The sequence below is a fragment of the Ptychodera flava genome, chromosome 19 (assembly GCF_041260155.1).
Source record: "Ptychodera flava strain L36383 chromosome 19, AS_Pfla_20210202, whole genome shotgun sequence".
Lineage (NCBI taxonomy): Eukaryota > Metazoa > Hemichordata > Enteropneusta > Ptychoderidae > Ptychodera > Ptychodera flava.
In genome coordinates this window covers 10,086,018-10,102,756 of record NC_091946.1, presented here as the reverse complement: position 1 = coordinate 10,102,756, position 16,739 = coordinate 10,086,018, and the positions used below count along the sequence as shown (strand labels likewise).

General features: G+C 39.3%; 1 protein-coding gene across 7 annotated transcripts in view; it reads left to right on the top strand.

Annotated features, from left to right (window-relative positions):
• LOC139118524 (sodium/potassium/calcium exchanger 3-like) overlaps positions 1-16,739 on the top strand; it is a 57,838-nt gene that overhangs the window by 24,417 nt on the left and 16,682 nt on the right. For all 7 annotated transcript variants that reach the window (XM_070681865.1, XM_070681862.1, XM_070681861.1 and 4 more), the window contains exons 3-4: positions 14,265-14,465; positions 14,805-15,046. In XM_070681865.1, coding sequence (XP_070537966.1) covers positions 14,265-14,465; positions 14,805-15,046 — 443 coding nt within the window. The remainder of the gene's footprint in view (positions 1-14,264; positions 14,466-14,804; positions 15,047-16,739) is intronic.

The following is a 16,739-nucleotide window of genomic DNA, read 5'->3' as shown; positions in this document are numbered from 1 at the left end:
ACTAGACAGATATAATGAAATTTAAATTGAATAAACATGCGGGAATTACTAAGCTCGCCACGTACGACGCAAATCCGCCCTGTGAGGATGTAATGGTATCATTGGCTGTAGTCATGACGACCACCTACTTGAGGACGCACATTGCGTTTTGGGCCACTTCGTCGCGTAAGTCGCGGCGAAAACAAAACTCGTGAAATTGCAATTTTTTAGTAGTTGAATGACGAGAAATGCAGGAGTACTAACACATTACACGGTGCTCATGAAAACTAATTGATTTTTTTCAATTTTGCCGTCAGCATATCGCCCGCTCTTGTGTCAATACAAAGCGAGTCGTAATAAAATAACTCCATATTGACTGACTTATCACTGTATTAAAATATTTACCTCCAGTATTCATTTTCAGTCAAGAGTTGCACCCAACTCCACCATAAGCGATAATTCAAAGTGATAGTTGAACGAACGGACGACGACGAAATCCTCGTCAAACTCGGGGCCTCCTTTCTCTATTTTTTGGTGGAACTGACAATATTCACGATATCCATGAGCAACATCGCAGCATAGTCGAAGCAATATCAATCTTGTCAACGCCAGTGTCAAAGAAATATACCGGCAAAAATGGCTGTTATTACCGCATGTTAAATGAATATTCCGCTTCAGGAATATTGCCGGGTGTGCGGGGAACCGCTGAAATCAAAATTCAAAATTTAAAATGAGGCTTTGGTTGCCCACCCAACTGCACTCTCAACCTGTTCATCCCCGATATCCTATGAACAGGTCAAACACCACTGAAATGGGTTTCGGCCAAACCATAGGGTCACAGCACTCGACTTGGGTGTATTCAAATTATTTTCAACGAGGCTATCGGGACCAATTAAATAGAAAACTTAAACGGTGAAATAGAGAAACCTGAATTGCGAAAGTAGGCTTTCTTATATACAAGCACTTCGAGATGTACAGCTTTATGCCTGCAAAGTAAAGCAAAATTTGCTGCAGTTATTTTTCGCGCCGATGGAACGATATTGTCGTTTTTGCCGCTCGGTCAGTGAAGTGCATGCATGTGGCAAAGTACCGAGTAATAATTTTCCATGAAATGTGTATCAACTCTCTTTTACCAATTCATGTTATGGCCGCCGGCACTAGGCCTGGAGAACCCCAATACAAAGAAATATAGCAGCCAATAAAACCAGCAGACCAATTGCTTAAACATGTGTAGCTCAATTGTTATTGAATTAAGTCGAGGTTTTTGCAGACCCAAGCATTAATAAGTTTACTCTATGAATGGTGTCCCTTTCTTCACGTCCATATGGCGACAATACACCTGCATTGATTTATCTGCCCAATGCATGTCGGGAAGCGTTTTAATTTCATTGCACAGTCTGTAACATTACAAGATGTAAATGATTAAAAGGCAAAGTCACGCCGGATAAATCAAATAAGGACTTGTAATTTTCTGCTCTTATTGAATAAAAAAATCGGCGACGTAATGTTTGAGTTTACAGTCTGATCGGCGAAGAGGATGGTTGAATAAAATGTATGTATCTATCTAATTTGAAGAGATTACAATCGATATCGCCATGGTAACAATCATTTTCCTCTCTAATTATTTTTGCATAGAGGAAATGTGCTTTCATTCGGTACAAGGATATTTCAACCACATAAATTTGACCATTCTGTTAATACTAGAATTATTGCAGAGCCCGTTGGGGCTGTTTTGGAAACGAAAAGTTGGAAAATAAATTTTGAACATATACCGCGTCAGTTCTTTTATAACCTTCAACTTCGCTGTGGCATTATATCATATATCCAGCCTTTTGAACGAAGGATCTGTGTCTCATGATGCCTCGTAGCTTTTCTAATTTCTTCTTTATCCCTTTTTGTAAAATTGTTTTGTCCCTCTCACGGCTCGACACATAAAACATCAATATTCGTGTTGACAGGAAGTGTTGGTTGAACACACTGATAGGCCAATTCGACACGGTTTTTGTGGTCGGTTTTGCGGTCTTTGTGATCTTTCCGACGGTGGGAAACACGCCAATTTCCTTATAAGGATGTAAGACACGAATTTGCTATAGCTGCTATTCTGATCCTATCACCCCTGAGTATGTTCCTCCGTTTTCTGCGGCAAGGTCGGATCTGAGTAAAGGGGAAGGTGGGAGGACTGAAGAGGCAATTTGAAACAAAATTGTGGGGTGAAGGGATAGGGAAGGCACACATACATAGATACATCGATACATATATAGTTGCGTACATAATATACGTACTTAACATACATAGCCATTAATGCTTGATACATTCAGTTTAAAATACTCTCCCTTCAGTTGAATTCCCTTGATGACGTAAAGCTATGCAGCTTGAATTTCGTCCATGGCACGGCATGGTTTTAAGCTTTGCTAGGGCGTGATTTTGTCAAGGTTATGGCCATTATGACCGGCCTGTGACCTTGTATTTTTCATTTTAGTGAGAAATTCGGGATACACATACAAATCACTGACTAAAATATAATAAATAGATATATACTATAGATAGATAAATGAATGAACCCTTTTGGATCTTACACATAAATGCTGTGAACGATGTTATTAGCCAGCTCTATTTAACTTGTAAAAATATTAATCCATATACAATGGGTAGACAGCAAATCAGTTTACATATTTATCGTGATATTGGTACGCGTTGTGTTCAAGTTTAATCACCATGAAAAGCAGAAACTATGAATTGTTACCTCAGATGAGAAACAGACACTCCTATCTCTTTGCCCTAGGGTACACGTCTTGTATATACATGTACATATTCATACTATGAATGATGTCATTTACTTTCTTCATCGGTTGAATCTGCAAGCATTGTGAAAGGATACATTTTGTCAGCATTTCTGAACGTTGAACAATATAAGCGATATACAAAATACAAAATACAAAATCGACTAATTTCAAACAGAGAATTTCGATCCTTAAACTTTCCGACACAACTTCGTTGTTATGCGTCCTATTTTTTGATAGACAAGTAATTTTAACTCTGAACTGTAAATTCTTATTGATATTATCTTTTATAAATACTTTGCATTGCAAGTGTGTGTAAAGCATTAGCCACTTTTCTGAGCACTGTGGTATAGGCTACTGTAATAACGACTTGTTGAATGACAGCAAAATGCAGAAAATCACAAACGGCGCAGTTTGTGTTACCGCCCCTTTAAGTCAAGTGCGATTTTCAAGTCCTTACGTGCTAAGAATGTATCAAAAAGAGAAATTAGTCCATTTCTCAGTTTGTAGATCTATCAGTTTTTTAACCATATATAGGTGATGTAGATGTTTGATTAAGTAAAGGGAGACCGTTCTTCAATCTGCGAAAGGAGGTAAGGTAAGTATGTATGGAAAAGTTACGTCCAAGTTTAGAAAATATACGTGTACATAAAACATATATATATATATATATATATATATATATATATATATATATATATATATATATATATATATATATATATATATATATATATATATATATATATATATATATTCCCTCATCAACATGGCTGTATAACAAAGATAGAAAGCTGTGATAAAATGTCAGGATTCTTTGAAAATAACGAAATGATTGTTCTTTTAGTCGGGTTACTGTTGATGTGGTCAAGCAGTGAATCTCTTCGAAGTCTTGTGTAAATTGGACAAAACACAAGAAAGTGAATTTAATCTACTCGGACTAAATACACTTTGTTTTCCAAAGAAAGGACAAATGTATGTTGTTTATCTGAATCTGTATGCCTCCTGTTTCAATCATGTAAATTATTTCTTTAAGGTAATATGCGCCTCGAAAGTGAAAGACTTTTGCTCAAACTTTCCTCAATGAAACTTTCGACCATTCTCTTACCAAGCAAGAATAAAAATCAGGGGTCACCGTGCAAACTTTGATATTAGGCCTAGAGAGACAAATTACTTGAAATTTCCCGCCATCCCTGTGTTAACTCTATGGGGAAAAATAAAATTTTCGATTTTCGAAAAACTAAGACGGTGAAAACTTTTCTTTCATCAAGAGCTTCAAAATGAGCCCCCACAAGTGGTAGATCAGAAGAGAATTGATAAAATTTGAAAGCCCGAATTTCTGTCCCCGAGGCGCATTCTACCGTAAACACGCTTTGGTAAAGGGATACAGTCATCGGAACTGCGCCTGTGTGAGTTTCTTGTTTACAAACAATGTATTTTGCGCATGATATCTAGATGCACCTCATCTTCATAGCTGCAACATTTAAATTATACTATGTAAGTTATGGCAGACATGTTTTAACTTTTATCAATCACCATCGTACCTTGGAAACAGTGTTTGCATTGGTCGTATTGGTCCCATACGCCCTTTGGGCGCTGACCCGACGACCGTATCCCTTTAACAAAGAAACTTTGACGGTGCAAACTTGTACTTATTTACATCATGGAATGATTCATTTACTATAGAACGCGTCTCGAAAGTGAAAGACTGAAAATTTTGCTCAAACTTCTTCAATAGAATCGTCAACCATTCTCTTACCAACTCAAGAATTAAAGTCAGGGGTCATCGTGCAAAGTTTGGTACAAGAGAAACAAATCACCAATATCTTAAATTCAAAATGGCCGCCATCCCCGTGTTAACTCTACGGGAAAAATACAATTCTCGATTTCCAAAACCCTAAGACGGTGGAATGTTTTCTTACTCCATGAGCTTCAAAATGAGCCCCATAAGCGGTAGACCAGAAAAATTTTGAAAAAAAATGATAGTGGGAATATCTGTCCCGGAGGCTCATCTGCCACCATTTTGTCAGTAGCAGTTTTTTTAATGTTTTTTAAAATAAATAACAATAAAAGTTAAATCAATATTGCCCATGTCAACACAACTATCAAATATTTTTTGAAATTTCGATTTGATCTTTCAATTGTACCGATATATCTTTGTAATATTCACTTTTCTGGATATTTTTGCTTTAAAGGACGGTTGGAATAATCAACCATCGACCATCCTTTCATCAACTGGTCCGTTCGCACAGCTTTGTACCCTGAGCGGCCGTTACCTGACCCTTGGGAGATATAAAATTTGCAAAGACGGTTTTCATGGCTATTTAACCGTTTATCGTCAATGCGTCGAGGGACAATAAAACTCGATTGGAAGGAGGGCATTAAAGGACGCAGTATCCCCAAAGTCGTTGGCCAGTCAAAGGTGTTATAGTGTGAGAGTTAGTTTTCACTGAGGGTGGTATAGCTTTTGTCGCGTAATTGGAAAAATAGCTAACCGTTGTTAAGGTCCCATGCCTAGCGACTGTGTGAGCGTTCTCGCCCAGGGGTTACGCATGCACACAAGTACAACTTTCGAAAGCTGTTAACAAGGATTTTTCAGTTTACTGCGATAAGTAGTAAATCTAGACGATGGCATATTCTATACTAAAAAAAGTCACGCTTTGACACGTCAAATGGGTTATTCATTTCCAGTAACGGAAGAGCTCGTATCTGAAACGACAATCGTGGCCATCATAAGCCCTGAAAGAAAGAGCCAATCCGTAAAACACTCTTGTAAAACGCCAACGTTTGCCATTTCGCAGTGTATAATTCTGCTTTTACGGCAGAATACTGTACAGGTTAGATTGTACTTGTAAAATACTTTCCCTTGGTTATGACAACTCGAAGAGAAGTACACAACAGACATCGTTAAAAAAGTTTCTATTTTGTCAAGCGTTTGCCATCTTTAGCGTGACAAAAAGTGCTCAAGGCAAAACAGTGAAAGATATTGTAGCAAAAACAACCGGCAGGTTTGCATTGATATATCTTAACAGTGGGTCTACACTGGCTTCGCATTTGGCACAATTATTAGGTAATATCATCAATACCTTTAATTGAACAGTTTAGCATGCCACTCTCTTTTTTTGTGGGGGGGGACTTGCCAGCGCGAGAGAACGACCCCTGTAGGTTGCTACCGATTTCCTGTCATATGATCGAATCGATAAACGTTTTCTTCAACCACCTTGGCATGTTTCATGACCGCGCTAGAACTTCTTGCACTTCAGGCAAGTATCCAATCTTAGAAGAAATCAAACAAGATGCCAAACAAACAAAAAACCCAAACACCCACACAAATACACACACAGAAACACACACAAATAGACAGACAGAACACAAACGTATTCCGTCGTTGTGCGTGTTTCGGTATAGAAACAATCGCCTGTAGAACAGCAAAATCGTACAGAACTATGTTCGTTTGCCGTCGGCTAAATTCGCGATCATTGTGATAGGTGAATGTGTTTCGTTGGGCATTGATCTATGTTCGTCATAGACTTGTATTCAGACCGTATCCTCTGCAAACAAACACATCCCGATGAGATAAGGTGTTGTTATATTCGATGAAAGAGGGTAGCGATCCTACGGACTGGAACTTTTGCGTTTTGTTCATCGTTGTGGCAAACAATCGTTGCTGGCCATGGAGAAAATATACGTATATAAATTCAAGTATGGTTCAAGGAACGATCCAATATAGCTAAGAATGAATCTCCTCGCACTAACTTTTGTGTCGCCGATCAAGCAGCGGCCTTTTAACAAAACTTAGGGACTCCAACTCCCTTGGACAGTGGAGAGGTCGCTTTTGGACGAAAAGGTTTACAAAAAAATAGCCCAGACACTTTGCGGTCGGTCATTGCTTGTTTCAGTTGTTTGTGGGATAATATAGTTAAAGTGTCGTGAGGGTAGTGCCAGTCAATGCTATTTGTGGATCAACTATAGACAGAACGAAAAAAGAGAAAACCTTATTCTCAAAAACTATCGTTTGCTTGTTTTTTATTCTCCCTGAAAGACTTGAAAACAGACAATAGGTTGATTTTCTTTTTGTGGCGAGGCTCGTTCTGCACAATGGTTGGTAAGAGAGGGTAAGCCATTGTAGTATAAAGTGACAATACAACCCCTGTCATCGTGCAATCAAACTGTCGCCTTAGACCCTAACAAACACACGTTGTGAACGCGGCATTTGCGTCACTGGGCTTGCGGGACCGGCGAGAAAAAGAACTTTCTGTGTAATTTAAAGGAATTCTTGAATATTCGGGCCAGCTTCAAGGACAGAACCTGCGGTCCCGAAAGAAAAATTGTATAGGAATGACCGGTCGACAGGAACGCTTCGAATTGATGATGTCAGCTTAGTTAAGGCACAGAGTACCAATAGACAGAGTGGCAACACTTGCATGCCTTTTGTTCCATGGTCGTCTCGGTAGACTATTGGCTTTTCATATTAAAATGAGCTTCAAAGGTGTTAAACTTTTTGGAGGCTTTTTTTTTGGTTGATAATTACACGAGATTATGCGAAACATACGACGAGATGGCATCGTACTGCCAGTCGCGAAGCAACCATAGTTACTTTGTGAGCTCTCAGGCCAGAAACACTGCTTCACGCCAATCAAAACATAACACGCCAGCAGTTTCATAAACATGTCCTTTCTTGACGCACGTGTAAAAGACGGTATGACTGACCGTAAACCATTGAGTAAAACCAGACAGTATCGATGAAAGACTTTCAAATTGGTTCAAACACACCATTATATATTCATAAAAATATGAGAGGATTTTTAAAACGGTAAAACCCACTTTCCTGAAGCTCAAAACATTCCCGTTTTTGCCAGCACATCAATTCCGATCAGCACCACACGACAACAACAACACAAACTTTGTCGAACATACTTTCGCTCAACAATTGGTGAAAATCCGAAAATTACCGAAGGGTGCATGGTCGGCACTCTTCGGAAAAGAGAGCCAAGAGCTTCGTGAGGCGAGGCAAACATGGATTGCTTACGTAACCGCTTCACGCCTTAAACAATAGGTGTTGCCACTCTGTGTATTTTACTCTGTGGTTAAGGTCAACAGGTCAAACCCTACGATTTGCCGAAAACGTGTCAGCACGCGAAAGGTGCTCGTAACACTGTATAAGCACTGACATTTTGCTTTTAAATCTCAAAATGCCGTGTCGTTAAAGTTCCCTGCGGTAGTAATTTGCTTGCACGCTTCCGACGGAAAAGGTACAGATTAACTCATGGTTTAATGGTACACGTTGTTTGAGAATGCGTAGAGATCATTATTAGTTTGAAATTTCACTACATCACACTAATAGAAATGAAGGAACATCAATACAAAGGAAGGAAGGTGGGCGGGAAAAAAATTATTAAATTTACTAATTTCACTTTTTTAGTTTTATATATGTCCACATGGTCAAGCTATCAGTACGTGACAAACACGAAGACAAATCGGGTCGTCCGTCTGTAGAAGTCACGCAAGGTCCTGTTCCAACTAACCTAACAGCCGTATCACTAACATTCTGATGTCAGCGAGTATAAATGTCAAAACTGTTATTAGTTTAATCAATCAGGGAGTTTTCCATGCTGGGTGTATTCCGTGCAGCGACGCACTCCATCAGAATTGAACGCCGCACTTGCGGACTTCTTGTTGAAACTTTCTTTATCTGATTTGTTCTGTTTTACGCGTTAACGATTTTATTTCTTTCGGTCGATGTGAATCATAATGCGACAAGCAGTCTTGAAAATCGCAAAAGCAAGCTCTACATCGACAGACCAAGTATAAAGCACAAACATAATGTTTATGTGTATATGCCAGACAGCCAGTCAGACCTACATTTATTCACATAGATATATAAACGTATGTGTATTCAGACATATATATATATATATAAAAATAAAATCTACCTATCTGACGATCGCGTGTATGCGTGAAACTCGAGTAATAGGTACCAAACATACTTGATGTGTTCTCATATTTATTGTATATATATATATATATATATATATATATATATATATATATATATATATATATATATGTACAAAGTATTATTGAAGTAATTTTGTAAGATTATTTTTAACGCTCTGTTTTAGCATCGAGTACTTTAATTTCCCACGAGGACATCTGTATACGTATACATACATGCATATATATATATATATATATATATATATATATATATATATATATATATATATATATATATATATATATATTATTATTATTATATATATGTCTGTGTGTGTCTGTGTGTGTGTCTGTGTGTGTCTTTCTGTGTCTGTCTGTCTGTCTGTCTGGTCTGTTTATCTGTGTGTATAATATATTATGTATGTATGTATGTATGTATGTATGTATGTATGTGTGCAAACGCGACCGAGATCTTGGAATAATGATGTGTGTATATTGTATTAACGTGCATTGACGTCATTGAAACCCGACTTACCCGTTCTAATTAGTAAATTGATTTGAATTTCATTCATTCTTAAACCTAATTTATCGTGGACCAATATTTGTGTTGGTGTCCACGAAAACAGTTTTTCTTTCATGAAAACAATCAAACAAAATGATGTGTGACCCAAGTCGTTAGTGCGATTGAACCTCGTAAACACTGTTGTACCCGTCGTCAGGGCAACGTCAGCATTCATCCGTTGTAAGGGTACTTTTCCGAATGAAATGAATGGCGGAGCTTCGCAAAAACTGCAGGTAACTGCGGCACGGTGTGAATCAACATCCAGCTCTCCAAAGACATGCATAACGCCGTACAAACACAATTTCACGCAGTACAGAGTTTCATTCTGCTGGAGGCGAGATCGTTTCGTTGATTTCTTGGACCTAAGAGCTTACACGATTACGAACGTTGCATCGAAAACGCCAGCCATTATTCTGAACTCTGAAACTTTCCTTTAGTCATTCCCGAAAGTAACTTCTATCACTACAAGACGTCGACTGCTCTCAGGAAGTTTTTGAAAATTTTCCAATGGTCTTAGCGCTTGTTTTCACATGTTACCCAGCAAAACAATTCCATAACTATGAATTTCAGACAAAAAAAAATGAGAATTTTCCTGAAAGTTCCGTGATTCGATCACCGCGTCCGAGAAAGAAACCCTGGAATCGATACTGACTCCGGGGAAATACGTCATACAATAATAGATTGGATGTTATTAAATTACTGCTGTTGTCAAGGTGAAAGTTTGTAGATGAGCGCTGACCACGCAAGATGGTGCATATTTGCTACTAAATGCTTGTCTTTGTCGCACCATGATTAATATAGTCAATGTGTATTGAGGGTGTTTACATAATTAGTGCCACTGTTTGTTTCTCGTGAAGTGTCTTTTTTCGCTATAAAAATGATAGACACATTATTTGACAACGATGAAGTGTCCGTAAATGGGTCTGCGTATTTACTGCGAAGACACGTTTTATGTTCGGTATGTCTCTCCAGCTCGCGCTCGGTGATCGAACATTTTTTTCCTAATATGATGATGTTGATAGTCTTTGTAGGCCTGTTTCACGCAAATTTAGGCGACTGACAGAGTATTGCACCGAATCTTGAGTCACCAAACTAACATGATATAAACAGTGTTCGCCAAATCATACAGCAATGCGTCGCCGTTTGAAAACTCGCGACATTGCGTAAGTTAAAATACCCAGAGCAAGCGCGAGGACTGAACCAAGCAGTTGTTACCGAGGATGAGTGATAGGTGTGTAGAGGTCGAGTTGATAGCAAAATTGAATACAAGCCCATGTCAACAACTTTATTCTGCAAATTTCATTGTGTATGTATGTCGTCTATACTGGTTGACTGGTTGAAGATGCAATTTAAAAAAGTCTCCCGTGCCATGAGTAGATAGATCGTTATCTGTCTGCGACGTGGACTAACGACATGGCGATAGGCGACACGAAATGGCCAACAGGGATGTTCCGGATAAATGACGGAAATACCACCTGGCGACGGAGGGAGCACTCCTCTAGACTTGGTAACTCTTTCCAGTTATCAATTCAATAACCCGGTGGTTGCAATTTCTTGCAAGCCAGCAGGGTTCGCCTTAGTATAGAGCGATCCGCGATTGCCAAAAGGCGGCGCGGCGAGAAACGAGCAGATATAGAAAACTGTAATTTGGACAGAGAATGTTCTGTGTCTTCCCTTAATCATCCCGGCGCAGCGAGTCATGTTAATACAGCCTTTACAGCGCTTATTTATTTCAATTTCGAAACAAGAAGGACTCTCGATCGGTTGTCCTTTACAAGATTACCCTGATCGCTACAATTTACGTTCATACTGAATCATACTTAAACTCTGACGCCCGCCATTCCCGCGCATGCGCAGTTTGAAACACCTTTCCATTGCTCCATTTAGCATTAGCGGCAATACGCAAGCCGTCAGTTCAATGACGCTGGGTAAACATACTTTGTCCACAGCACTTACAGTAAAAGCGATGAATGCTTGTTATTATTTTGCTCACGAAATTCAGACGTATACCCTCTATTTTTCAACGTCTGATATGATACCCGATATTATTTAGTTTTCGGCGGTTACATTATCTTTTGATATTAAATTTGTGTTAGCTATCTACGCGTGTACGATTGAATGGGATTTCTAATAATGGTTTTATAACTCATAATCTGCTCGGCGTCATCTTTCCTGGAAATCACAGGCGTAACCGATTGTTGATTATAATCTATACATTGCTTTGTCGGATTTACGATATTCCTTTTGATCACAAAAGTTGAAGTTCGTCATCTCTCAAGATCATAGCTCGACAGCTTACATATCGTGAACGACCTTTTGGCCTTAAACTTCCATTACACATACACATACATATGACCCAATATTCCCTCAGCGCTTAGCTTAATCCCAAATTCATGCCTAAGGCCAAAAAGAAATAGTTTTTCTTTTTTTCCACGCATAATTTTCCAAAATTTTGCTCGTAACAGAGCGTTTGAGTTTTGCTGTTTTGTTTCTTTCTCTCTCCCTCCTTCAACCTTTTGGTACACGTATTAGACTAATACAAGAGTGGAAAAATCGATTTTGTTTTGCGCGTTTGAAAATGTGACGAATCAAGGATTGACGGGCTCATTTCGACATAGTGCAGCCGCAAAACTTCGCCCGTTCGACGTAATACTGAACACAGTACATGCCATCTGTAAAACTGGTCACTTTCGCCATTTAGGCGTGGGCTCATTAATAAGTGTCACGCCCCTCAATTATCGTCAAAAGAGGGAGTGGAGCCGAGAAGTTGAAGGGCATGTCGTCTTCGCACTCAACCTTGGTATCACAAGCATCCTTCAAAGAGCATTGCAATAGATTGCTTGCCTTTCGACGAAAAGAACCCAGGATGATAAAACGCGCGCTCGACAAACAAAAGTTATCGAGGAGGGATTTACATCTATTGTCATTATCGCGCGCAAACGCGCACTTACAATTACGCCATTGAAATGATGTATTTTACATTTCATCGTCGGATTTTGAGAAATCCAAATTCGTATAAGGAAAGGGTCCGGGGTCATACGCAGTGAATTTCGTCTCCCATGCACGTTCACTGTCACAGTTTTACTGCTGGAGTCACTGATCTGATCTCTGAATATCAGCGCGCTCTGTCGACGCATTGCGATCGTAGCTGCGCGTCCGTGTTGTCAACCGACGTTGTCAAGCCCTGATAAGTGAGTGGGTGAATTCACCCACAGTTGAAACGAGTTAAATATTAACGTGGCATCCTTTTCCATTTTCCGTTATGTGGAATTCGGTCGGCAAGGAGGTCATTGCCTTCACTCCTGTGATTTTACGACCGACCGATCCAGTGCAAAAAATATGAATGGCTTAGGCGAAAACCACAATCCTCACCGAAAATGTTAATCTCTGGTCTTTGTATCATATATCCCTTACACATCATTTCAGAATGCAAATACATACATACTATTCGATGGCATCATAATGCTTTGTTTATGTCACATATTTGCGTTGAAAGTGCCCAGAAATCATGAAAATTGACTCCGAAACTTTAAAACTCTAAGAATATACTTAGACATCATTCAACATTTCTCGACCGTCACAGAGACTGGCGATCGAAATGAAAGCGCATTTTGTCTCACAAGCCGATCAGTTGAAGTAGGCTTGTAGTTCACATGCCATGACGTCATGTGTTTTGTGGCACCACAGACTATGTATGAAATATCGTAGACTTCATGTCGCGATTTGTGCAATTCTCTATGGATGGACATATAAAAAAACCATTCAAACAGATTTATATCGAATGTTTCGTAGAAATGCGCGTAAAATATTTGTGTCAGGACAACCTATAGGCCTATATTTGAACGACGATGCGGAGGTATGCTTAATTATTGAACGGAATTTTTTGCACAGTACAATTTCTTTACTGCTTGTGTAGCCTTGTAAATATTTATTAATTTCTTAATTTATTTTTGTATATTTTAATCGTATTTACTGAAGTGTCATTGTTGTTTTCCTTTTCATTCCGTTAAATTTCATTAGGCCTAAAGAACAGAATAAAGACTTCTGCCTATCTTAAGTTTTGATATTCACCATTAAATATTCCTCGAACATGTCTAAGTTTAAGTAGTTGCAGAAGTCACCGGAAAAAGATAATGTAAAATTAAGAGTTTTTGCAGCAGTCACAGATTCACCTATCCCCTGGCGCACAGTGCATTCCAGTATAGATTCCAGAGCAAGAAAACAACTTGCCCGCACTGAGACTCTCGCAATGTCTACATCGTTTAGGTACACGACTTAAAATCACAGGCGCTTGGCACATTGCTGGGATAATAATCGTATTTAATATGTAAAATGTCTATATACGACTTGATTATTCAATAAAAGAATCACTGTACGTGATATTAGTGTAGGCCTATAGGCCTACATGTTGACTGGCATTATACATGAATGGCTATGGCTGCCTGGCTCGGGCCCGGATCATCAATGTGTACTACATGACTTGATTATTTAATAAAGAATAACGGTACGTGATATTACTGTACATGTACCGAGCGGCCGTAGAGCTCTGCAGGGCTTTGGCCCGGCTTGGGCCCGTTGTCCACCGCTGCACAGACAGGATGGGACGGTGTGAAGCTTTTCACCGCCCGATTTCATAAATCAGCGAAATTCACGAACTCTGAGCGTTTCCGGTGATAAAACTGGTCAACGGTCAGATGGTTGCATAAACAATCGATCGACTGGCTCTTTTGCCTGAAATCATACCTTACCCTATGCTACTGGCGAGAAATCGTCCTGAAATTGGCTGGGCACACCAACCCAGCGCCGGCCTACACTAATATCACGTACAGTGATTCTTTTATTGAATAATCAAGTCTATATAGACATTCTACATATTAAATACGACTATTATCCCAGCAATGTGCCAAGCGCCTGTGCTTAAAATGCCCCGTAAATAGGTCAAGCGAAGCAACAGAAGACAACATTGTATCGTTGAAAGTAGTAACAATTCTCACTTCGCTTTTTAGGTGTGCAATTTTCATCCCGTCAACTTCTGCAAAGCACGATATCGGCGAGCGCCACTGCAACGACATCCAATGTGACGACGCCCTCAGCTCATGACCATGAGGACCACACACCTCCCTGGGAGAGATGCGACTACGAGAAAGACCATTACGGTTACGCGTGGGTCGTGTTCTATGCATTTCTGATCTTGGTCAGTTTTATTGGTAAGTTGACCAGCTACATTCTGACACACACATACAAAAATCTATCTACCCATCACCATGGCCACTTGTGGATTTTAGCGAGAAAGCTACCCATGGCCCATCTACACCAACTTTTAAAATCTAATGCACCGTTGCCTTACTTTACAACATGCCTAGACAAACTGTATACTCGTACGAAAGATTGAAATATTGCCTGGTATGGTATGTATGCGTTACACTTTGCAATATTTTAAATTTGAATGCGCGAGTGTCGAAATAAACTTTAAAAAAAAGATAGCGTGTAGAGACCATGGCCACACGTACTTTTTTGTCTCAATGATTATGTGTCTCTCCCTATAGCCCTGGCCATTATCTGCGACGACTTCTTTGTCCCATCATTGGAAGTCATTTCTGAGAAGTTGGAACTCTCCGAAGATGTTGCCGGGGCAACGTTCATGGCAGCGGGTTCCTCTGCTCCAGAACTATTTACATCAGTGGCCGGTGTTGCCCAGGAAACCGATGTCGGTGTCGGCACCATCGTGGGTTCAGCTGTCTTCAACATTCTGATCATCATCGCACTGTCCGCAGCCCTTGCTGGCAAGGTGAGCCAGGTTTTATTTGAATAGACTCAAACAGCCACGAAGATATATACGAGGATGCAATACTACAAAAATTATCGAAGCCCTCCGTTTAGACGGCTGAACGTTTTAAAATCGATTTGAAATTGCTGAAAGTGTTTTTGAAAAGTGTAACAATTATCCGTGGTTTGCATCTTGGCTGAAACTGACAACCGCCAGGAACGCACCATTCACAGCAGGGCTTATTATATCAAGTGTGGTTTATATGTGTCGGCACTTTTTGAATGTGCGTTCGATATGATACCTTTGTTCTGATGTGTGAGTCTGGTGAGAATGATGACATTGTGGCTACCAAAATGTTCCCCTATATCTAGGCTTTCAGAAAATGTATCCGGGGTTCTGAGCTTATTAACCAGCGGCGAATTATTATTTCTTGTCTTGGAACATTAAATTCAAAGTACTAATTCTATTCACATGTATCTATGTTGACTAATTGAAGGGCACATTATTCCGGGGGGGGGGGCTTATTCCCCCCCCCCCGGGGGAATAAGCCAGGTATGTATGTCTTGTGAGGTTCCTGGATTTTGTCATGAATTGACTGTTAGTATGTTGATTAGAAATGTGAAAATGTGTGTTACAGATAAACATTTAGAAGAAGAAAAATGTCAAATTTCAACTAACCTCTTTTTTCCCTCTTTTAATAACATATGATGCAGAACTAAAAAATATAAAAGTTTTAAACTTTTTTAAACTTCAGGAATTTCTTATCATATTGTTCATTGTTGCCAAGAATGTAATGATCATGAAGCAAATGTTTGGACATAATTACTTTAAATTTCATCAATATTTTAAAATCAAATTTGCTGCCAATTGTTTTGTAAAGTCTATTCGGGAAACCGAGAATCTTGATTTTCTTGAAAATATAGCTATGCAATTTAATCCTATTTCCTGTATATTTTTAAAACAAACCTCCTCCAAAAGAACCCTGACATACATCCCCAAACCCTCAAGGTTACTTACCATTGTTCAAAGCTGTTCCCGAGGGGAATTATCCAGTCTTGAGTATGGTACGTTTTGTAGGAATTAGGTCTTGATGATGAGCATTTCATGCAATTCTCATGGAGCAACGTATAATTCTTTTGTGCTGTCAAACATGAACATGAATAATTTGTGACTGTTATAAATAATTCACCGTCCCACAAATAATTCAGCTGGTTAGGCTTGGCTTATTGGATGCAACACAAAGCTAGAGCAAGTGCGCACTGCACTTAAGGAGTTACTCATCTTTGAAAAAAAACTCACTCTGCTGTACGGAATGTAAACTATAAGTTTACACACCGGTAATTCTCAGTGTTGCGTGAATTTTCCATTACATGCCATTGTCAAATTTCCAGGAGAGCCGTCCTACTTTGGATAATGTGTTTCTCCGGAACGGTCAGACCATTAATAAGTTGACTGAAATATGGTTCAGCAGGATAATAGAATATGACAGTACATGGTATCACATACCGCTCTTTTGATATCAAGAAGAAATTTTTGACACTTCTGACGAAACATGCAACGATGACATGAAAACATGAACCCTGAAAAATCAAATTTATTTTTCTCATCACTTCCTCGTCAACCAAAAGCCCATAAATGCAATATCATATATTATAGCCAAGGGTAGCTAGGTGACCATGGTCTGACGTGAGGAGGGCAAATGGTCTCCTGCCTA